The 24,556-nt window shown below is 39.2% G+C and overlaps 1 protein-coding gene across 1 annotated transcript in view; it reads right to left on the bottom strand.

The window, feature by feature from the left end:
- Positions 1-797: 797 nt before the first annotated feature.
- LOC138158301 (kinetochore protein Nuf2-like) overlaps positions 798-24,556 on the bottom strand; it is a 45,034-nt gene continuing 21,275 nt past the window's right edge. The window contains exons 10-14 of the mRNA XM_069084492.1: positions 23,024-23,161; positions 10,614-10,754; positions 5,341-5,516; positions 4,041-4,176; positions 798-1,158 (exon numbers count right to left, since the gene is read on the bottom strand). Coding sequence (XP_068940593.1) covers positions 1,033-1,158; positions 4,041-4,176; positions 5,341-5,516; positions 10,614-10,754; positions 23,024-23,161 — 717 coding nt within the window. The 3' untranslated portion in view covers positions 798-1,032. The remainder of the gene's footprint in view (positions 1,159-4,040; positions 4,177-5,340; positions 5,517-10,613; positions 10,755-23,023; positions 23,162-24,556) is intronic.

The raw sequence follows: 24,556 nt of genomic DNA, 5'->3' as shown, positions 1-24,556 counted from the left end.
CTAGATATCCCATCAGTTGCTAGGTTAAGACCATAAATCAAGGAGCATTTCCCTTATTCTCGTGGGTCAAAGTTCCAAATACGAAACTTGGCTATTTCCTGCATGTTTCACAAGCATGGAGTGAAGAGCTGATACCCACTGGTATCTTTGGCAACAAAGGAAAACTAAATTGATGGTCAGATTTGGGGATACTCTATCCTTTAGGGAGAACAGAGCTCATCTGCCCAGCAGGCATGTAGGGGCACATGCTACAGAAGATCTTTATGGGACCCAGCAGAAGAATGTCAGGCATGAGCACATGGACTGGAAGCCAGCCTTCTGCAAGTCAGTAAAACCTCTCTGAATATCCATTTTCTCAACTGTAAAATAGTGATGATAACAGCACTAACCTCCCAGAGTTCATGTGAGGATCAAATGACATCATGGATGGAAGGGGGCTGATCCATAACCTTGAAGCCCAATATTGATAAATGCAGTTAGAAAAGCATCAAACCGGGGCATCTAGGTGGTGCAGTGAGTAAAGCGACCGCCCCGGAGTCAGGAGGAACCGAGTTCGGTTCTGGCCTTAGACACTTAACACCCCCACAAAAAAACTAGCCGTGTAACCTTGGGCAAGTTACTTAACCCCAAATGCCCCCCAAAAGGCAAAAAAAAAAAATCATCAAACCACAAAGCAGCTTTCCAAAAGTGTTTGTAAAAGCAACTAATCCAAAGCAAATAAAATCGCCTCTAAAGCCCTCTGCTTTTCTGGATCTCCTCACTCCTCCTGACAAGAGACCAGAGCCCAGACACATGACTCCAGAGGAAAATTACTTTATTGACAAGAGATTTCTTTAAAAGGAGTTTTAAAGCATGTTATCATTTTAGAAGATCATTCTGTGTCAAAGCACATTTTAATTTCCATCCAAAGAGCCCTCGTCTACTATCCTAACACTCAGATGGTCTCACTGGGTTATTCTGTCTCTCAAAACTATAAGCCTTCACCTGCTTGTTTAAGTTCTAAAGCGATAAAATGAAGTGATTTGGCACAGTCTAAATGACAAACTCCCTCTTTAGCTCGGCAGCTTTGTTAGTAATTCTAGCTTTGCCCTCCTCTGCTGCCTTTTCCATGGCTTCATGGTATTTCTCCACAGCACTTTTCAAGGTGAGGAAGATTTCCTAGAAGGAAAAATGAAAGCCCATGAGTTTTATTTTGAATAAACTACAGCTTACCTCAATATTTCATAAAATCAATGGTCTCAGTATATATAGGCTCTATTGACCCAGATCACAATGTTGTCTCTTGGTGAGTTGTTCTGGCGCCTGGGGAGCCAGATCCCCCCAGTTTAGCTCTGTTCCACCTCCATCTGGAGTTTGGAAAGCAAAGATCATATCAGCAATCTTCCATCACTCCAGGGCAAAGAGCCCGAGCTCTAGAGCACAGCCTGGGGGTCTAACCTCCCACATGACACTTACAGCCTGTATAATGGGTACTTCCCATTTCTGGGTCTCAGTTTCCTCATCCGTCAAACAAGGGGCTTTAGGCTATGTGATTGGTGAGGCTGCTTCTACTCTACACATATGATTTTACAATCTCTAGTAAATCCTTGAATTTCAGAGTTGCCATTGGCAAACTCCCTTTGCTGGTGACCTTATCCCAATTCAGTCCATGCAGTCCCTTCTCTTTCCATCCTGTTGTTAAGCTGTTCTCCATTCTCAATCTCTTCTTCTTATAATCCACATTCTTGCTTCATGGAAACTGGGATATCTCTGGAAGTCTGGCCGCCACTGGCTGCTCCTCCTCTGATGCCAGGAGGAAGACGTCCTCACATATGCTGTGATAATGATCCTATGCTGTCCACTGGTGACACCCAAAATCCCTGTGCTGGCCTCTGCTTTCTTTCCCTGACCACCATGTGGTCATCTCAAACATCTCAACTTCTCTTATCTCCCATCTTTATGTCCCTTTTCCCATCCAGATCCAACCAGCTCCCTTATCCTGCTAAGCTGATGGCCAGAACATCTTTCTTTCCACTCCCACAACCATCTGCCCAGTGTCCATGTTCATCCCCATCATCCAGACAACCTTAACAGCCTGGTGCCTGATTTCAGGCTCTTCTCTTTCCCATTTGTCTTCTACACACAAAAAATAAATATTCCTAAAGGAAAGTTCTGCCCATGTCAATCTTCTGCTGAAAAACCTTTAAGTCAATCCCTTTGGCTACAGAACAAAGCTCAAAGGCCTTCCACAATCAAGAATTCCTGTATGCTACCCCAGACAATTTAGAAGGTTACTAATCTCATCAATCTAACGAATTTTGCCCCAGCGTAGCTCTGCACCTTCAGTCAGCCTCACATCTCTTCTGGTGTCCTATGGTGAATGAATCAATGAAAACCTTTATGAAATGCTTAATATGCCAAGCTTGGTGCTAAGGGTTGAAAATACACGCATAAAAAAAGTTAGCTCTTGGTCCAAAGGAGTTTATGGTCCGACGGTGGAGACATTGTATCTGGTGAAGTGATGGCCAGGAAACTGAGTTCTATCTGGGAAGTCATGAAGATGGTAAGGTCCCAGGTGGAGCTCACATCAGGATGATTTGAGTTAAAATTCAGCCACAGAAAAAGTGACTCTGGGCAAACCAAGTAACTTCTGTCTGCCTCAGGTTCTCCCGCTGCACGACAACAGTGCCTACCTCCCAGGGCTGCTGTGAGGAGTGCCTGGCACACAGCAGGGGCTCAGTAAGCATGGATATCCTTTCCACTTCCCCCCCATTAACACATCTCCAGGTATATTAATGGATTCCATTATAGTTCAAAGAGCAGGCATTTACATTCACACTTGCCTTCTTCTCCCCATGCCTGGTGTGCATTCCCTCTTTACCTGGGCCAAAGAGAATCTCTCAGCTCAAGTTTCAGGATGCCTGACTGCTCCTGCCTCCTAGGTATATTGTGTACTTGTGAGCTTGTATGTAATTTCCCAGGAAGAATTTAATCTCCTTGAGGGCAGGAACTGTTTCAGTATGAGGGTAAGCACTGAAGTCTTGTGCTTTTTGTCTGTCTCTTGCACCTGGCCCGATTCCGAGTACGTAGCTATAAGGGTTATGGGATTTAAAGATCTTCCATGCCCCGTTGGACTTACTGATGTAACAGGAAGGGGCAGAGCAAGAGGAAGCAGAAGCCAAGCTATTGTTCCTGAGGTGGCTAGCAGTGGCGGCTAGCAGTGGCGGCAAGGGCAGCAGCAGCAGCAGAGGCAACGGAAGAGTGAAACCCTTTTTGAGTTTGCCTCTGCTGCTGCTGTTGCCGCCACAGCAGAGGCAGCGGAAGCGTGAAACCCTTTTTGAATCAGCCAGAATTTCTGCTAAGGACTCCTGCTGAGGACTGCCAGGGGCCGGAGCTGCTGGGAGCGCGCTTCCCGGACGCTGGGTGGTTGCTGTGAGTGGGGAGAGGAGGACCTTTGCCTGAGGTAGCCTGTTCTGTTTTAAAGGCTTGAGAATGTGGGTGCTTTCTACTTTATCTACCTGTGCCAATGTCATAACTACTCTGATGGCTTTGACTTTCTGGTTCTGGGACTCAGTCTTTTGGTATTTTAACAAATGTTCCAGCTTATTCCCCCATATAGAAAACCTGATATATTTTGTGACTGATAACTTCATCAGCATATCTGTAATTTTCATAGGCATTATGAATATTGCATAGCTGATACAGTAGCAGATGCTTAAAAAATGCTTGTGGACTGACTGCCTATCGCTACAACACATTTTAACACTAATATCACCTAGCACCTCTCAGATCCTTTTTTATTAGAACATTAATTTGGAGTATTTTTTAAAAGACAACAGCCTCAATCAAGCCTTAATTTCTTAGAAATGAAAGTGGTTTTAATAACAGTTAAAAGCAACTGTGAGAACCAAGTGTTTTAAAGAGATTCTGTCTGCTGGTCATGTTTATGATGTGATGAATGGACATTTGCAGAGGATACTGCCATGAACACACCGAGGTTCTCTGAGCAGTCACTCCCTTTACTTGGCAATTACAGTGCAAAAGGGCAAAGCTCTCCTCACCTGAAACTTCAGCTGCTCACTTTCCGAGACATCTTTGAGCTGCTGTATTTCACGTCTGATTTTTTGGGCATCACAATTAATTGCTGTCACCTGTTCACATATGGCTCCTCTCTTCTCTTGAAGTTTATTACACTCCCTAGAAGAAAAACCAAGACGGTGGAATCTGATGGCTGCTCTTTGAACAAATGTCCAAACAGAAAAAGACAAACTTTAAATGGAAATGCAAGATACTTGAAAGTGAGCACTTCTCCTTATTCCTATCAAGTAAAAAACTTGCTTGACAAAACTTACAATTGTACTCAATATAAAAACAAATTGTTAAAAAGTTCAAAGCTGAGTGTTAGAATAATTTCATATCAGTAAATGTTAATGTCTAAAAGCAAATACTTAAAACTCCGGATATACTTCATATAGTCAAAACTCCAGTACAATTAAAGTCACTATCCTAAAACATTTCTAAATCTGGTCAATGGGCCTTTACAACAGGACTTTTTTTTTTTCCAAAAAAAAAAAAAAAAAAACTAATTTTGTTCGCAAAAGACTAAGATTTTTTTAATTTCTAAAACAACTGTTTGCATCAGCTCAGGGGAATCTTTTATCTCTTCATTTGTATGTTAGAATGTAAAGGGTGACTTTTGGAGATCCCAAGTTATCTCCTCGACAGTTATACTATAAGTATTTCTTCAAAATATTACAAATCACCTGCTCTTACTTGCCAGGGCCAAAAACATGTTATTAGAATTAATAGGAAAAGATTTCTTTCGATGAAATGTTAATTTTAATATTAAAATAGTAAATAAACGATTGATTCTCAGCAGAACAAAAGTGTAGAATTTTTCATATTATAAATACAAATACTATAATCTGGCAGAGAAGTTAGAACATACTTTGTGCAACACTAATACAACTAACTGCACAGGATGTTTTCATTACTATGACCAAGACAAAGACAGTCAAGGCTCTCGCCCCTAGAATATGTCAACATTGAGTTAACAGCCTTCTAGAAATTTGAGAGTATTAAGGGTCTAGTTTGTCCAATATAAGAAATAATTTGGATAGCTCATAAAATTAATAGGATTGAAATAAACCACAAACAAAAGGCCCTCTTTTTAAAAATTACATAAAAGAAATGGAGTGGCCTTTTTTCCTAAAGTTGAGGGGTATTAATAACTCCATAATTACTTAAGTTTATGTTCTCGACTAATTATGAAAGCAATGATTTTTTCAAAAGATCCCAAATGATAGAATACTGATCAATTTCCATTCTCAGAAAGCAGCTGAGAATAATTTAAATCCATACTCGAATACTAAGCGTTTATACTGCTTGACATCCTCATGCTTCTTATTTATCTTCAGCTGGGTCTTGGCAAGCTTCTCTTTCTCAACAATGACTAGTCTTTTCAATGAGGTTTCCTCCGTCTTCAGTTTCTTTAATTCTGTCTGAGCACTTTCAATCTGGTCCTCCAGGGACTGGTTCTGTGTAAGAGAAAGTATTAAGGATCAGCCAAACCAACGAGTGCTTAACAAAGTCAAGTTTTCTGTTTCTTTGTGTACCCTGGAACAACTGAATGCAGTTTAACACAAGATTAAATTAACCTTGAGAGGTGAGACTTGAGAGCTACAGGGTTTTCAAAAGGCAAGGAACATGACAAAAGTAGTATCTGAAGGAACATTCATCCAGGAGATACATGGAGTAGACCTGAGCAGGTGAGAGAACCAGCGAGGAAGTTGGTGGAATAACAGATGAAATGAACTGGGTTAGGGTTGGAGATTGAAATGTTAGCATCAGCAATTTTACATCCAGATTTGATTTGGTCTAAAATCTGTCCTAAAGGAAATCAGAATGCAGTGTGAGTATGTTCTCCTAACAGGATAACTATAGTAAATCAGAATCTAATATAAAAGACACCTGCTATTTGGCATTTACAACTGTATTAGCCGTGTGACATATTTACCACAATTTACTACTCTGTAAGGGGATAATCTAGCCCCCACCTCCAGAGCAGTTGGGAGGGTCACAGGGTTGTCAAATGCTTAACCCCGAGCCTGGCAGAGGGCAAAAACTGAATTGTAAACTGTTTTTGTGATTTCTTTAATTAGACGTGATTGCTTCATGCTTGATAATTTTGTATGGCTTTTTAGATTCGATCAGTATATATAGCCAATGGTGATGAGACAAACGATTTCCTGTGTAAGGTAATAGGGAAATGCATTTAACTGAATTGAGAACACCTGACTGATAATGGGTTTGTTTCAAGTTTCAAATATATAATATTGTTTATGGTATTGTTATGTTTCTAAATTTTCTTATATTGTGAAATCTGGTAAACTGTTGTGTCTGATACTGTTAGATCACATGAATTATACTGTACAGAAGAAAAAATAAAAATGGGTCATTTTTATCAGCCTTGCTGACCATGTGCTGTGATATTCGGAAGGAAGTACTACGATGTGAGAAATTATAAAGTTTTAGGTTTACTTATATTTAAGTGAAAGTTTCATCTAAAATTATTTGACTATCACTTAAAACACTTCTTGATGGGGGGGCAACTAGGAATCTATTTGTAGTGATTAGGAATTAATCTTATTTATAACAATTTGGGATTTATGATACTTAAAGGTATTTTATACCAACTTAGTTTTGATCAATTCCAATTTTAAAGATTTACTTTAAAGCGTTAAATAAGAGGTTTCCAACTAATTTACTTCACGAAAGTCTAGTGATGGGGCAGCTAGGTGGTGAAGTGAATAGAGCACTGGCCCTGGAGTCAGGAGGACCTGAGTTCAAATACAGCCTCAGACACCTGACACACTTATTAATGTGACCTTGGGCAAGTCACTTAACCCCAATTGCCCTGCCTTTCCCCCTCCAAAAAAGCAAAAAAAAAAAAGTCTAGTGATTATCTTTTTACATCAGGATAAATTTTAAACTGTTTCTGAGAAAGAGAAATAATTTTACAAATAAAAATTTTTTTGTGTGGTTTTTAAAAGGACTTCTAAATTTTATTTGTCAGCTAATTTGTTGCAATTAAGATGGTACTGATAACAACTGTGTCCAAGCCTACTGTGATTAGTCAGACTTTACCATTTGAAGGTAAACTTTTTTTGGACCCTGAATATTCTTTTTGAATTCTGTGTTAATGAAAAGAACAGTAGCACAATTAATTATCTGAAACAAAAAATAGCTCATGATCAACCTTGTAAATGCCTGAAAGAGACATCTCCTTAAAGAGATACCCACTTACACTAGGGATTATTCATTTTAAAGTGTCTAGAAATTGAAAATGTTTTCATATAAATAACTTATTTACAGTTGTAGTTAATATGGCAACTTCTGAGATAATTCATTAGAGTCTACCTTATAAAAAGTCTTCTGTCATCAGTTCCTTAGCACAATCTCATGCTCCTAAAAATTGGTTCCTAATTTTTGGATTGTATCTGAGTTTCTTAGATATAACAAAATGACAATGGGCTAACTTAAAAATGTATATTCTCTAGTCTAAAAGGTTCCCAATTTGATTTTCTAATATTAAGGTTTGAGCTAACTCTCATTAATCAATCCGGCTATTGGAAAAGCAAATTTAAAATTGTGTTAAGACCAATTCTGTAAAAAAAATTCTGGCAGAGAAAAAGCTCTACAACTCTCTGAACTGGAGAAGCCAGTCAGCTGGAAACTGCTCAGACGCCATGCTCAGATAGGAGGGTTGCATCGGATGGTATCCAGATAGCTGTAGGAGACTTCTGAGCCTTAAATGGACAATTTTGTTATTTTTTTGCCATTTGGTTTTTCCCTGTGTGCCTTTTTTCCTACCCTCTTTGATTATATCAATGCAATCATCTCTTTTCCTTCCCCCTCCCCTCACATTGTTTCCCCTCAGCTCCACTGTGAGAAATAATTCACTGGGACCCCTACTCTATTCCAATCAGTTTCATATACTACATAACCCACCCAGGGATAGCTAGGTTCTTAATGTAACATCCACTACTTGTTTACCAAGTCATAAAGCTCACTTGCACAACCATGAGAATGAGGACAAGGCCATATCCATCCTCTTCAAGCCCAGCATGGGTGAGAGATAGGCTTTTGATGCTTCTCTTGCCCAACATAAGCAAGTGACCATCTTATGACGGCTCAGTCAGTGGAGAAACTCCTGCTTCACCCCATCTGTGACCACCCCCCAAAGATGTTATTTTTGGCCCTCAAGGGCTGGATTTTGCCAGGCCCCTTTTGCATATGTGGGTATCAAATGAGGCACTAGAAGAAGGGGACATCTCAGATTATGAGGAAGGTCTGGGGTCCACTTCATTAGAGCTGTCCATGGACCCTTTAATAAAGTGCCATTGGCTCAGGGCTCTGCCTCAGTCTCTTTTCTGGTAGGTTGGACAGTTTTGATTCCCACAGTTAGAAACCCCTGATGAAGTGTTTGTCATATTATCAGAGACTGTGTCTCTCAAGAGAATCAAAAGGGGGAATGCGAGAAATGGTTATTTCTCTCTAATATTACTAACCATTTACTATCAGGGAGATCCAAGATTTTTTCCTTTCTTATTTCCTCATTCTCTACCAGGTCAAGAAGGGCTGATAACGAGAATGGATTAAATAGACTCCTCAACCTTGTTCGGACCCCACTCAGGCTTGGGGGGAGAGGGTGTAGATCCTCAGTCTAGATTGCCCTGGGCTACAGGTGGTCTGGGAGTAAAAGTGACATAATTAAAGTCACATCCCCCTCACTAGGTTCACCTCATTATAATATTCACTCATCTCATTAACTGTTAACCAATCAGAGTTGATTCCCGAACGCCTAGAGCTAACACCCACTCTTCCAAGGGCATATAAGTGTCAATAGGCTGTCATGATCTGACTTTGGTCCATGAGATGACCAGATGATTAATGCTTTCCATTAATTACTTGCCAGCCATAATTAATAAAATGACCAATTACCGGGGTGGCCAGGTAGCACAGCGAGTAAGAGCACCGGCTCCAGCGTTGAGAAGACCTGGAGATTGAATGCCGGGTTCAGACACTTAGCACCCACCCAGAAACACCTGGCCGTGTAACCTTGAGCAAGTTACTTAACCCCAATTGCTTAGGGGTGGCCAGGTGGCTCAGCAAGTAAGAACACCGGCTCCAGTGTCGGGATGACCTGGATCAAATCCCGGGCTCAGATACTCAGCACCACACCCAGAAATAACTGGCCGTGTAACCTTGAGTAAGTTACTTAACCCCAATTGCTTTAAAAAAAAAAAATGACCAATTACCCAAGAATTGTCTCACAGACTTTTTATATGTCACAATAGGAGTCATTTCTAACTAGCTTCCTGGAAATGACTGGCTACCAATGCACCCTATGGCTGTACATCTCTTCTCTTCAACGCTCATGACATGGTTGGCCCAATATCTTCTCCAGGCATTTAACTTGGTGCTATTTTATGGTTCGTTCAAACATTAATCATTACAAATATACTTGAGGATGTTTCTCATACACTACATAGCTCTCTTCATTACTCTTTGTTGTTGTTGGTGAGTCGTTACAACTGAAATGGGAAGATTTTAACAAACGGGACTTTTTGCTGCTGTTCAGTCATGTCATGTCCAATTCTTGCTTTCCTGGCAAAGATACTGGAGTGGTTTGCTATTGTCTTCTCCAGATAATTTTACAGATGAGGAAACTGAAACAAACAGGGTAAACTGCCTTGCCCAAGATCACACAGGCAGTGAGTCCAGACTGACTTTGCCACCTAGCAAGGGGACTCCAGGACTGTGGTATTCCATGAGTCATAATCACATAGCAATTTCTCAAGAATCGTTAAAATGATGGGATTTTGTTTCACAGAGATGATGGCAATGGAGGGGGAGATATGGGGCAGTATGTGTCACTGATCTCACTGTACAGATGTGATCCAGTCTATTTTCTTCTTCCCTTTCAATTCTGATCCTCACAGGAACTCAGTAGTACTTGTACAAGAAAGACACCTTGGCACGCAAATTCTGTGGACTGTCCCTCCAACTGAATAACAATCGTTTAAACAGTAGGCTCTTAAACATGACTCTTAAAAAAAAGTTCTGAACTTGAAACAAGCATTTTCATTTACATAGCAAAATACAGAAACAGGATCTTTGAGGAAATCACGGCTCTCCATTTCATATCATTCATTTGCTGCCACATTTGGTCCCTGCTTTCCCAGGCTCTGATGTTCTAGGTCCATTTTGGAAGTAACACAATTTTGAGAGTTTCGAGGGAGGATATCTCAGGGTATTCAGTATCTGGGGTAGATGCTGAACAAATGGGGAAAAAAAACATAGACGTCTCTACTACCATGGAGATTATTAAGAAAATCTTAATAACTATCAACTTAAATGCCTCCTGTCTCACCTTTATGAGAACAACATCCATATGTAGCGCATTTAGAATGAAAGCAGAAGATGATTTGGGGGATCCTACTTAAAAGCCTGGCAGAAAATGCGAGAGCTTGAATGCAGCTGGCAGAGTCTTTGTGCACTAGGGCTTACCTCCAGGCAGGAAGCAGGGAAGGATGGCTGAGGTGCAGTTGTTAGCACCAGACAATACAAACCTCTTTCAAGATGCTTGTTACTTTGTCTGAGCTCTCTGCCAGTTCTTGCATTTTCTTCTGATATAACTGTAGCTCCATCTGGAACGAAGGCATACCCTCAATGGCATCTCGATAGGCTTCATATTTCTCCATCACTTCAAGCTAAAAAGAAAAAATACTTGCTAGAAATCAGAGCTCAATCATCTTCTTTAGATAAACCGTTTGTTTGCTCTTCACTAATCTCTGCACTTAACAGAACTGTGTGTGGAACAATTCTGTTATACTTAACGGCCAAAATGTCCTTGGACCTCTTGAATACAAATGCACTCATGATATTTCCAAGTAAATCAATGCTAGTGATGACACAAATGTTTTATTTCTGGAATTAATGCTGAGACTATTCTTTTAATCGGAGAACTGCAACACCCATGTTAAATCTCTCTATTGATTTCCACCGCATGGCTCTTTTTAAAAATATATATATATGGCAATGGAGAGTAAAAACAGCCTTAATAAGTGAATTCCCAGATAACCTTCCACCCTGATTTTGGCAATAGATTTAATCTTTATGCCAATAAAATTTAACTAGAGAAGTTAAAATGCAGAACAATTGACTGACTTGGTTTCCTCTGCTTCTTCCAATGGGGCAAACCGGTAAGAAAGAGGGAATGATTACATGGTGGGCCTGGATAATCACCCCTGAATGAGTCAGCAGGTGGGACTGCATGGCTTCCATGATTTTTTCCAGTACTCAATCTATGATTCGGTGAAAGATGCCCATAAGCTATTTTTGAGACCAAGACAACAGAAAATATTCAAAAAGATATAAGTCAGAGAGAGACTTCTGGGAGTGAGAAAAAACGGCAGAACAAGCAGTAAATCACAACTCTCTCATTTTCTGCCTCCAAACAACCATAAAACAGCCCAGAACAGCAGAACGAGCAAAAAGACAGGGTGGAACAATCGTGGAAGACTGGCAGGAAAAGTCTGTCACGTTCAGGTAAAAGGGCAGAGCAGTCCAGGACAGGAAGCTCCCAGCCAGCCAGCCAGCCCATCCTGAGCCCCCTGTTACAGGGGGTGTAACAGGCCAATGCCAACACCAGAAACCCCATGTTCGTGCTTCAGGGCAGCCCTGGGAAAACAGGTGAATGTTGACCCTACCAATGCCTAAGCAAATGGGCAGCTGCCAATGGTCAGGCCCCCAACACGTGCTTCACTGTATCTCTGAGGAAAAACCCCACTGGCCTTAGCACACAACCCAACACCAGCCCTAGGACAGTGGATCAACATCAGGCACGCTGCCAGACCCCTATGGCCTCTGGCAGTGACAGTCACCCACCATCCCACTGCCTCAGCACAGCACCAGACACAAGGGTCTGTCATAGGCCTCAGGGCAATATCACTGCAGCACCAGGTAAACAAACAGCCAGGGCCTACAGCCCCTAGCACAAGAAGCCTGAGATGGTGCCCTTCCACCCTGGGAGCAGAGCTCAAATTTAAAAGAAAGTGAAAGAGATGAGCAAAAAACAACAAAGAAGAATCTGACCACAGAAAGTTGTTATGGTGACAGGGAAGATGTCAAAATACTTATGGGCAAAACCCAAAAGAAAAACAGGAAGTGATCTCAAGCCTAGAAAGAAAAGAGCTTAAAAATCACATAAGAGGGGGTGGCCAAGTGGCACAATGAGTAAAAGCACTGGCTGTCGGGATGACCTGGGTATTGAATCCGGGCTCAGATACTCAGCACCACACCCAGAAATAACTGGCCGTGTAACCTTGAGCAAGTTACTTAACCCTGATTGCTTTAAAAAAAAAAGTCAACAGCTTGGAAAAAGAAAAATGCTTAAAAAGTAGAATTGGCCAAATGGAAAAGAAAATACAAAAGGTAATAAACAACTACTTAAAAGTTAGAACTGGGCAAGTGGAAGCTAATGACTCTATGAGATACCAAGAAATCAAACAATTTGAAAGAATGAAAAAACAGAAGAAAATGTAAAATACCTCATGGGAAAAACAACTGACCTGGAAAATAGATCCAGCAGAGACAATGTCAGAAGCACTGGACTACCTGAAAGCCATAATCAGAAGGAGGACCTGAACGGCATCTTTCAAGAAATTATCAAGGAAAACTACCCTGATGTCCTGGAACCAGAGGGCATAGAAAGAAATCCCAAAATAAAAACTCCAAGGAACACATTAACCAAATTCCAGAACCATCAGGTCAAGGAAAAAATACTGCCAGTAGCAAGAAAGAAACAATTCAAATATCACGGAGCCACAATCAGAATCACATAGGACAATCAGAATCACATAGGACTTAGCTGCTACACCATTAAAAGATGAGAGGTCATGGAACATGATATTCCTGAAGGCAAAGGAGCTGGGACTACAACCAAGAAATGACTGACCTGGTGAAATTAAGCATGATACTGTAATGTGAATGCAAATTTGGAAGATCTTCCCTGCCCCTAGGCTGAGGTGCACCTGAAGCCTGGGGTGGGAGGCTTGTTTTTCAGTAGATACTTTTTGATTGGCCAGTGGGTCAATGGGGTTGTTACATTCTCTGAGCCAGGAGAGGGCTATATAAGCTGATGTGAGGGGGCTCACTTTGAGAAGTGTTCTGTGACTTGATCTGGATTCTGGGAAGCCGTTGTCCAGAGTCCCCCCGGCTTTGAAAAACCCAGATGTTGAAACCCAGATGTTGACTGGGTATGGATGTAATGGCTGGACAGTTTGGAAAGCTGTCTACTTGATCTGTTTTTGTCTTGATAATTCTGTCTGTGTACTTTGAAGTTCGGGGTGCTGACCTTTTCCCCTGAACAAGGTAAACGATATATGTCTGACTGATTAAAGTAAGCTTGTTAACCCATTTTGAGTTGCTTTCCTTTAACAAAGCAGATCCAAGAACCTGTGGTGGCAGCAAACCCTGAGGACGCTTGGGGTGCTTGCTGCTACAGATACATCAAGGGAAAAAATGGTTATTCAGTGAAATAGAAGGGTTTCAAGATTTCTTAAGAAGACCACCATAAAACCAAAAATTTGATCTCTGATATCAAGTCCCAAGAGAAGCATAAATAGGTAAAAAAGGAAAAGAAAACATAAGGGATTCAATAGAGCTAAATTTTACCTACATGGGAAGATGATACTTGGAATTCTTAAAAATTATATCACTGATGGTGCAGCTAGGAGGAATATACCTAGAGGATACAGGTATAAGGTAAATTTGAGGGAATGACAAAAAATAAATGAAAATAATTTTTCATTAATTACCTTTGTGAGGAATAACTTGCAGTGAAGTTTCCCCATTCTGAACATCATATATACATTCTTCCTTATATTTTGTAACTAAGTTCAGTATTGTCTTCCTATATAAATATATATATGTAAGTCATTGTGTGTTTCAAGGTAGTGTAAGAGCTACTGAGTATTAATACAACTGATTGGATTAACTATTGAGACCAAATTAGAAGTGTTTTTAGTTTGGGGAAAGGCACGGTAGTGTGAGAGGTAGCAAAGGGTTAAGTTTCTATAGAACTGCAAGAATTGCTGAAACAAGACTACTGATAAAAAGTACCAGACAGTAGCCTTGGTTAAAAGTTTGAGTAACCAGAGAACTCCTAGATAATACTAAAAATGAAATAATGTTGGCAGCAGCAGGTGGATTTGACCAATCAGAAAGCAGACAGCTGCCTTGGGACACTCAGGCCCAGATAAGGACACATCTAGGTTGGACTGAAGGGGGTTCAGTATTCTGAGGTTGGACCTCATGTATTATGTATGTTATCTAACAAGATTAGATCCTCATTAGTAATGATTAGGTTAATGTTTGGGAGAGGCAGGTAACCCTTGCTCATTTAACCCGGCTTCTTCTCCTGTAAGGCAGCCTCCTCTCTCTGGGCATAGTTCCAGCGATTGGACCACCCGCTTCTTGCGAGATTCTAATAAACCTTTCTACTTCATTTTGAGAGGTCTCTAAGTGATCAGTTTTGGGGATTAGGGTCTCTGTATCCCACACACCTTGATATTCTTCCAGATGAATTTTGTTGTTATTTTTTCTAGTTCTTATCAAATGAATTTTTGGCAGTTTGATTGGTATGCCACCAAAGAAGTGAATCAGTTTAGGCAGAATTGCCATTTATTTAGTTTCCAATTAACTCTGTAATCTATCTTTCCACTGCCCTTTGCTGAATGTAGTTTTTATTGCTCTCTATCTCTTGTTTGGTCATGAGTTCTTTCATTCCCCATAGATCTGATAGGTAAACTCTTCTCATTTGCTGATGGTGTCACCTTTTATATCTAAATCAGGGACTCGTTTTGACTTTATCTTGCTATATGGTGTGAGATATTGTTCTATACCTAGTTTCCATCCCATTATTTTCCAGTTTTCCCAACAGTTTTTGTCAGATAGAGTTCTTATCCCAAAGATTTTTGGGGTTTATCGAACACTGATGGTCACTGACTACTGTGTCTCATGTACCTAGTCTATTCCACTGATCCACCACTCTATTTCTTAGCCAGTATCAGATAATTCTGATGATTACTACTTTATAATATAGTTTGAGATCTGGTATTGCTCAGCCACTTTCCTTTGTAACTTTCTTTTTCATTAAAATAATTAAGGGATGAGAAAGAGGAATACACTGAGAGAGTTAGAATGGAGTAAATTATTTCACATGAAAAGATGCAAAAGACTTATTAGTACAGCAGAGGATAGGTGACGGGCATCACTTGACTCTTACTCCCATCAATATTGGCTCAAAGAGGGAATCATAGACACAATCAGTTGAATATAGAACCCAACGGGGGAATACTGGGGGGAACTGATAGAAGGGAGGGCACAGTATTATAAAATGTAAATAGATAATTTTGATTATATTAAAATAAAAAGCTTTTGGTACAAACAAAACCATTGCAACCAAGATTAGAAGGAAAGTGGGAAACTGGAAAACAATCTTTACAAGTGCTTCTGATAAAGACCTCATTTGTCAAATATATAGAGAATTAATTATAAGAATACAAACCATTTCCCAACTGATAAATGGTCAAAGGGTATAAACAGGCAATTTTCAGATGAAAAAATCAAAGCTATCTATGCCCATTTGAAGAAGTACTCTAAATCACTTTTGATTAGAGAAATGCAAATTAAAACAATTCTGAGGTACCATCTCACACTTATATTGGCTAATATGAGAAAAAAAGGAAAATAATAAAGGTTGGAGAAAATATGGGAAAATTGGGACACTAATACACTGTTGGTGGAGTTGTGATCTGATCCAACCAGCAATTTGGAACTATGCCCAAAGGGCTACCAAATTGTGGATACACTTTGATCCAACAATACCACTGCTAGGTCAATATCCCAAAGGTCACAAAAAAGGAAAAAAGACCTACATGTGCAAAAATATTTATAGCAACCCTTTTCATGGTGACAAATTGTTGGAAATTGAAGAGATGACCAGCAATTGGGGAATGGCTGAACAAGCTGTGGTATATGATTGTAATGGAATACTCTTGTGCAATAATAAATAATGAACAGGCAAATTTCAGAAAAACCTGGAATGACTTGTACAAACGGATACAAAATGAAATGAGAACCAGGAAAATAGTATCAGCAACACTATGTGATGATCAACTAAGAATGACTCAGTTCTTCTCAGTAACACAATGATCTAAGTACAAAGGACTCACAAAGGAAAATGTTCTCCACATTCACATAAAGAACTGATGGACTCTTGAATGCAGATCAAAGCATATTTTTTCACTTTATTCATTTTTGTGCTTTTTTTCCTTTTGATCTGTTTTTTCTTTTACAACTGTGCCTATGTAAAAATGTTTTACATGACAGCACATGCATAGCCTATATCAAATTGCCTACCACTGTTGGAAAAGGGAAAGGAAGTAGGAAGGGAGAAAAATTTGGAACTCAAAATCCTGTAAAAATAAATGCTAAAGGATTCTGGGAAAATGGCAGGGTAAGTCAGAAAATCCCAAGCTCTACAGATTTTCCCATACAAGCAAGACAAAATAGCACCTCGGGGTGAACCTAGAGGGATAAAAATAAACAAGAGTTGGGACAGAACTGTGATCCTTCTGGGACAACTGGGAGAAGATCCAAAGAAAAATCCCAGGAGTGAGGTTGGTTCCCAGTGAAATGTAGCTCCACTGAAACATCAAGCAGTGAACCCTGGGGCTAACTGGGTTGGGAGGGTCCCAGCCCCAGGAATTTTTATCTCCAGGGCAGTGAGGGGAGTCAGGCATCTGAGCAGAGGAAGACTGTGAGAACCTTTAATGATATGGGACCCCACACCCAGCTGTGCTGCTAAGACTCGGCCCTGGCCAAGAAGGAACCAACACACACCTGATGAGTACAGAAGCAGTGGGGCACGGACATCACTAACTACGGGTACTTATAGGGGGACAGACTTCTTGGTGTCAGTTCCAGGAAATAGGTGAGAACAGAGGATCTAAGGTCAGAGGTACCACCCACACATCCCAGGACTAGAGATGATTACAATAAGCTCCTACAAATTAAAAAATAAAAATGAGCAGGCAAAGGAGGAAGAACGCAACTACACAAAGTTACTATGAGAATAGAAAAAATGGGGGTTCATCACAGAGGAAGATACTCTCTTACCTGCCCAAAAAGAATTCATAGAACTTTAAAAAGACTTTAAAAATCAAATGAGAGAGAATGAAGAAAAACTAAGAAAAAAAATAAGAACAATCCAAAAAGAACAAGATTAGGAAAAGAAAGTCAAAAGGAGATTCAGAATCTTAAAGAAGAAAATGACTCCCTGGGGAAGCCAGTGAAGTTACAAGAGACAAAGAAATAATAAAACAAAATATAAAGCATGAAAAAATAGAAGAGTGGAGTCAAGATGGCAGGACAGAAGCAGGAAAACTCCGTGTGCTATACCCATAACTACCTCAAATACTATAAAAAATGACTCTAAACAAACTTTAGGGCTACAGAACCCACAAAGTGACAGAGAGAAACAAATCTCCTCCTGAAGGCAGCCCGGCAGACAGACAGGAAGGGTCCATCACAGCGCACTGGGAGCACAGCCCAGCCCGGCATGAGTCTGTGGTTTTAGCCCAAGGACACCCCAACTAGCTGAGGCTAGAGGGACTGGAGAGAGTGCAGCACTAGCAGCTGTGGTGGTTTCCAGAATTATTAAACCATAAATGCCAAAGACAAAGTGAAAAGTCAGTGTGGCCTTTGGAACCAGGGGATCCAGAACTGCGGTCCAACCTCTGCCCCCAGAGGGAGAAGCAGCTGAAGCATGGTAGCCGCCGCTGCCACATGGCTACTTCACAGCTCCTGGCCTGCAGATTATAGGGGGACCAAGTGACCATTCTAAGGGGTAATCACTCTTGCTTTAACCTACTGGTATCCAGATCGCTGTCTAGGGTGGCGGTCCGAGGGTGTGTGACCAGGTGTCAGAGCTGGTGGAGGCTTCAGAGAGGGCAGCCACTCCGGTGGCTGCTAAAACCCAGCGATTTAGGACAAAGCTCTCCTCTCTGGAAGCAGAGTTCTACTGTGCCAAAAAGCTCAAAAGTCAAGTAATTGAGTGGCAACATGAGCAAGCACAGGAAGCAAAGAAACAAAACAACTTTAGATTCCTATTTTGGGGACAAAAAAGGATCAAAGCATGGAACAGGAGGAAAACAATGAAGTCAGAACTCCTGTACCAAAAGCTTCCAAGAAAAATATAAACTGGTTACAGGCCACAGAGGAGCTTAAGAAGGATTTTGAAAACCATAAGAGAAGTGGAGGAAAAACTGGGAAGAGAAATGAGAACAATGCAAGAAAATCACGAAAAGAGAATCAACAACCTGAGTGAAGAAAATAACACCTTTAAAAATAGACTAACTCAAATGGCAAAAGAGGCTCAAAAAGCCAATGAGGAGAAAAATACCTTAAAAAGTCGAATTTGCCAGATGGAAAAAGAATCTCAAAAGCTCACTGAGGAGAATCATTCTTCAGAATTAGATGCCCTTCAGAATTAGATTGGGGCAAATGAAAACTAGTGACTGTATGAGAAATCAAGATACTATTAAACAGATTCAAACAAATGAAAAAACAGAAGGCAATGTGAAATATCTCATTGGAAAACCCACTGACCTGGAAAACAGATCCAGGAGAGATCATCTAAAAATTATTGGACTACTTGAAAGCCGTGATAAAAAATAGAACCTAGAAATCATCCTTCAAGAAATTCTCAAGGAAAATTACCCTAATGTTTTAGAACCAGAGGGCAAAATAGAGGTTGAAAGAATCCACCAATCATCTCCTGAAAAAGATCCCCAAAAGAAAACTCCTAGGAATATTATAGCCAGGTTCTGGAGTGCCGTGATCAAGGAGAGAATATTACAAGCACCCAGGAAGTAACAATTTAAATATTGTGGAAACACAATCAGGATAACACAGGATCTGGCAGCTTCTACACTGAGGGATCAAAGGGCTTGGAATATGATATTCCAGAGGTCAAAGGAACTGGGATTAAAACCAAGAGTCACCTACCCAGCAAAACAGAGCATCATGTTTCAGGGGAAAATACAGTCATTCAATGGAATAGAGGACTTTCAAGTATTCTTGATGAAAAAGCCAGAGTTGAATAGAAAATCTGACCTTCAGATACAAGAAGCAAGAGAAGCATGAGAAGGTTGGCCCTTCGACACTAGAAGCGGAATTTGAGATCCACCTCTCAAACGGCAGACCCAAAGCTCAGAAAAATGAAATGACTTCTCAAAGTCACACTAAAAAGCAACAGAGCCTATGGTGAGATCAAGGGTCAGTACAAGGCAGAGAATAGAAGAAAAATAAGAAAAGTGAAAGAAAGGAGAGGTGTGACAGGCCTCAGTTTTCCCAGTGGCATTGTATTCTAATTCTGATGTTTTAAGAAAAATTGTTTGTGATAACTCCTCCTTTCCCCTCCGTCTTTGGGGTGGAGAATGGAAGAAATTCGATTAAGGGAAATGATTAGGTTACAATGTGGGAGAAATACCAAAAACCTGACCAGCAATTCAATTGTATTTTCATTGCCTTGAGTGATACACAAGATTACAATGAACAAAAGCCCTCAACTGGGCAAATCTCAAATCAATGTAGGGGTGTCCTAAGGCACATGCCTTTCTCTTTAGTGGCCAGGAGGGCATATAGATAACTATGGTTAGGTAAGAAAATTATAGATAACTAAATTCAATCAATCAATAAACATTATTAAGCACCAAAAAAAAAAAAAAAGAAATCACAAGGAACTTAATCAAAGTTGAACTATTTACATTCCTACATGGAAAAATGATAATTGTAACTGATGAAGCTTTTCTCAGTATGAGAATAGTTGAAGGGAATAGAAATGAGTACATATATATATATATATATATATATATAGACATATATGTCTATATAGAAGGGTTATATGGGCGTATGAATACATATGCGAGTATGTGTATATATGTATACAGGTATACATAGACAGAGGGCACAGGACCAATTTAATAAGAAGCGATGATACTTAAAAGGTGAAATTAAGAGGTGAGAGAGGAATATAATGAGAGGAGATGGGGAGAGACAAAATGGGGTAAATTATCTCATATAGAAGGGGCAAGGGATTACAATGGAGGGGAAGAATAGGAAGGCAAAAGGGAATGAGTCAACCTTATTCTCATTGAATTTGGCTTAGAGAGGGAATGACATACACACTAAATAGGGTATCTTACTCTACAGGAGAATAGATGAGAAGGGGGATGATGGAAGGGAGGGCAGGCTGAGTGGGGGAGGGAAATTGGAAGCACCCCCTTTTGAAAAGGGACAGGATCAAAGTAGAGAATAGAACAAGTGGGGGGTGGGATAGAATGGAAGGAAATATAGTCAGTCTTTCACAATATGTCCACTATGGAAATGTTTTGCATTAGCTACACATGTACAACCTATACTGAATTGCTTATCTTCCCAGTGAGGGTGGGTGACAAGGGATGAAGGGAAAGAATCTGGAATTCAAAGTTTTAAAATCAAATGTTTAAATAAATAGATATTATTATCATTATTACTATTATTTTACATGTAACTGGGAAATGAGATATACAGGCACTGAGGCACAGAGATCCACCATGCCCTACTGGAAAGTTGGATGGGGGAAGACATGGGAGAGAGCAGATTGGGGGAGGGAATATTCAGTGGGATTGCTGTTTGGGGGTAGTGGGTAGGAAAAATGGAGAGAAAATTTGCAACTCAAAATCTTGTGGAAATGAATCATGTAAAATAAAAAATAAAAAAGAGAGAAAAAAAGAAAAAAAAACAAAAACTGTTTTCACATGCAACTGGGAAATAAGATACACAGGCAATGGGGTATAGAAATCTATCTTGCCCTACAAGAAAATAAGGGGGAAAAGGATGGGGAGGGGTGATAGAAGAGAGGGCAGCCCGGGGGAAGGGGTAGTCAGAATGCGTGCCCCATCTCAGGGTGGGGGGGAGGGGAGAGATGGGGAGAAAATTTGGAACTCAAAATCTTGTGGAAATGAATGTTGACAACTAAAAATTAATTAATTAATTAAAAATTAAGGTAAAAAAAGAGTGCAGGTCTTATAACACTATATTTCAAAGAGCAAAAGAACTGCGGTTGTGACTGAAAATATTATACTCAGCAAAATTAATTTTTTATTTATAAAATAAGTATAAAGTATATATAATATTAATATATATGTAATTATTATATATATAACATATATATAAGTATAAAACTGAATGAAAAAAGGCAGATATTCAATGAATTGCCAGACTTTCAGGATTTTCTTGCAAAAAAAACCCAAACTTAATAGAAAACCTGACATACAAGAGCCAAGAGAAATATAAGGCACATATCAAAGACTAGACTTTTACTTTTTATGTGAGGAAGTACAAAACGTATGTCTATGACTGTTATTAGTAATTAGGTAGTTCAAAAGAAAGATGTGATTCTACAAAGTAAAGCCATTTAGGAAAAAGGAAAAAAAAGTAATTTTCTTATACAAAATGAGGTGCAAGAAGGACTGACAGAGGAATTAGACGGGGGAGGAGAGCTGGTAGTTCTGGAACCCTACCCTCATCAGGAATGGGTTAAAGGGGGAACCATACATATAGACACACATGCAAGTGGTGTAAAAGTCTTCTAAATTCGGAAAGAAATAAAAGGCTAAGGGGATAAGGAGGGGAGAGAAGATAAAGGAGGGATTATTAGAAGGAAGCCTATTCACATAAGATCTGGGTTAAACAAGAGAATATATACATTTAGAAGGGAATAAAAGTCTTATAAGAGGGTGAGGGAGGTGGTTGTATAGAAGGGTGTCTAGAGTAACAGGAATGGGATAAAGAGGAAATAACACGTATATCTGGGGGGCTTATAAAAGTCTTGTAAATTCAGACAGAAACAAGAGGATAAAGGAGGAATGTTTGGAGGGGAATAGGTTAAATAATAGGAGGGCAAGGTGGCGGGCACAAGTAAAATCAGGAGGGATAGGAAATAAGAAATACACACAAACATAAAATAAAGATCAGGAGTAAAATTTATTAGGAACAAAAAGCAGGGGTAGTAATCATGATCTCAGACAAAATTAAGCTAAAATACCTCTAATCAAAAGAGAAAAATAGGGAAACTATACTATACTATATGTCAGCCATATTGATATTGTTTTAGACTACTTAAAATAATATTGCTGTGGGGTAGGAAATGATGAGTTGGTGGACATAGAAAAATATGGAAAGAACTGGACTTATTAGGAAAGGTGTTATCCACCCTCAGAGAAACAGAGAACAAACAATGAAGAGTGTGGTCTTATATATGAATGTATGTGTCCATATATGAGTATGATTATAGATATCTAAATGAATGTATGTATGAGCATACGTACATATATAAATACATATTTGTGTATATGTGATCTATCTGTATATATATATGTACATATATAGAGAGAAAGTGCATGTGTGTGTGTTTAATTGCAGCCTTCTGGAGGGAGGGGGAATAGGGAGGGAAAAAGAACAAAGTAAAAAGTGCACAGCACAGAACAAAAGAAAACTCAAGAAAAAATAAGATGGGCAGCTCTGAACACAATGTACAATATTTATTATATAGGCTTTCTTGAAATGGAAATTAATTGCTATATATTTTGATTCCTCTCTTACATTCTGCTGTGAAAATAGCAATGCATCTTTCTTCTTTTCTTATTTTGTATTTAAGTTTGTTTCTTTTCCTTTTCATATTGTATATTTAAATATTTTAAGTTTAAATTAATTTTAAAATGATTTGGAAAAAAAGTATTGCACGAAAAACCAAGTAGCATAAAAAGAATTAATGCTAAAAGTTGTCTTGATATATAATTAGGAGAAAAATACTATTAAAAATAAGAAAACTTTCTCTAAATCATAAAAACAACCCTCCAGAATTACTCACCTTTGAACTTCTGAGTTTCTGCACTGTCTCTTTCATTTTCTCTTTATCATTCTTTAATTTCTCGGGAGAGTCCACGATTTTCGTTTTTAAACTCTCCTGTTCTTCTTTCAAAGTAACTAGTGACAATTTTAATTCATTCTGTTGAGAAAGAATATTAAATCTTCATGTTAGACAATCTATTTGGGAGAGCAGGGGTCTTTCCCTCCAATAATATAGCTCAAGATGGATAAATGAAATCAATGGATAGTCATTGTGGTTACCCAAAACCCAAACTGCTTTTAGCCATGAAGCATAAAAACCAGTGGATTGGGTCTGAGGCTGCAAATCAGAGTTCTGGTCACAATCTGCCATGTACTCAATGTGGACCCTTGGGCACTTCCCGTAAGAGTTAATCACAATGTATAAAGTAGTAATTATCAAAACAATCTTGTACTGGTCAAAGAATAGATTAGGTACACATTATATTAAATGACCACAGTAATCTCATATATGATAAATCCAAAGATCCAGATTTTGGGAACAGAAACTACTTATTTGACAAAATAAAGTTTTGAAAAACTGGACACAACAGCATGACAGACACCCAGTATAGACCAACATGTCACACTGTATACCAAAATAAGGTCAAAATGGATACATGATTCACACATGAAGGGTGATAGCATAAGCAAATTAGGGGACCATAAAATAGTTTACCTGTCACATCTATGGATAAGGGAAGGATTTAGGACGAACGAAAATATAGAAGGCATTACAAAATGTAAAGCAAGATAATTTTTATTATATAAAAATAGAAAGTTTTTGCAGAAAACCAATGCAACCACAATTATAGGAAGTAGAAAACTGGAGAAAGACTTTACAATATCTCTGAAAAAGGACTAATTTCTCAAATATATAGAGAACTGAGACAAATTTATAAAAATAAAAACCATTCCCCAACTGATAAATGGACAATATAAACAAGCAGTTTTCAGACAAAAAAAATCAATGCCATGTAATCATATAAAAAATGTTCCAAATCATTGATTAGAGAACTACAAATTGAAACTACTCTGAGGTGCCACCTCACACCTATCAGATTTATTAATATGCCAAAAAAGGAGAGGAGGTGGTAAAAACTGAGCATTAATGCATTGTTGATGAAGTTGTGAACTGACCAACCATTCTGTAGAAGAATTTGGAACTATGCCCAAAGGGCCATAAAGCTGTGCATACTCTGATGCAGCAACACGACTTCTAGGTCTTTATCCCAAAAAATAAAGAGGGGGGAGAAGGGGGAAGAAAGGGCTTATTTGTACAAAAATACTTATAGCAGCTTTTTTTGTGTGGCTAAGAATTGGAAATTGAAGAGATGCCTATCAATTAGGGAATGTCTGAACAAGTTGTGGTATATGATTGTGATGAAATACTACTGAGCTGTAAGAAATAATGAGCTGGCTGATTTTAGAAAAACATGGAAAGACTTATGTGAAATAAAAGCAAAGTGAGCAGAACCAAGAGAACGCTGTATATGTAACAGTAACATTGTACAAT

This window comes from Petaurus breviceps, unplaced genomic scaffold (genome assembly GCF_028583685.1).
Source record: "Petaurus breviceps papuanus isolate PSGF00001 unplaced genomic scaffold, PetGlider_PUasm1.0 174, whole genome shotgun sequence".
Lineage (NCBI taxonomy): Eukaryota > Metazoa > Chordata > Mammalia > Diprotodontia > Petauridae > Petaurus > Petaurus breviceps.
The sequence above is the reverse complement of the archived record's forward strand: the minus strand, read 5'-3'. Positions and strand labels throughout refer to the sequence as shown.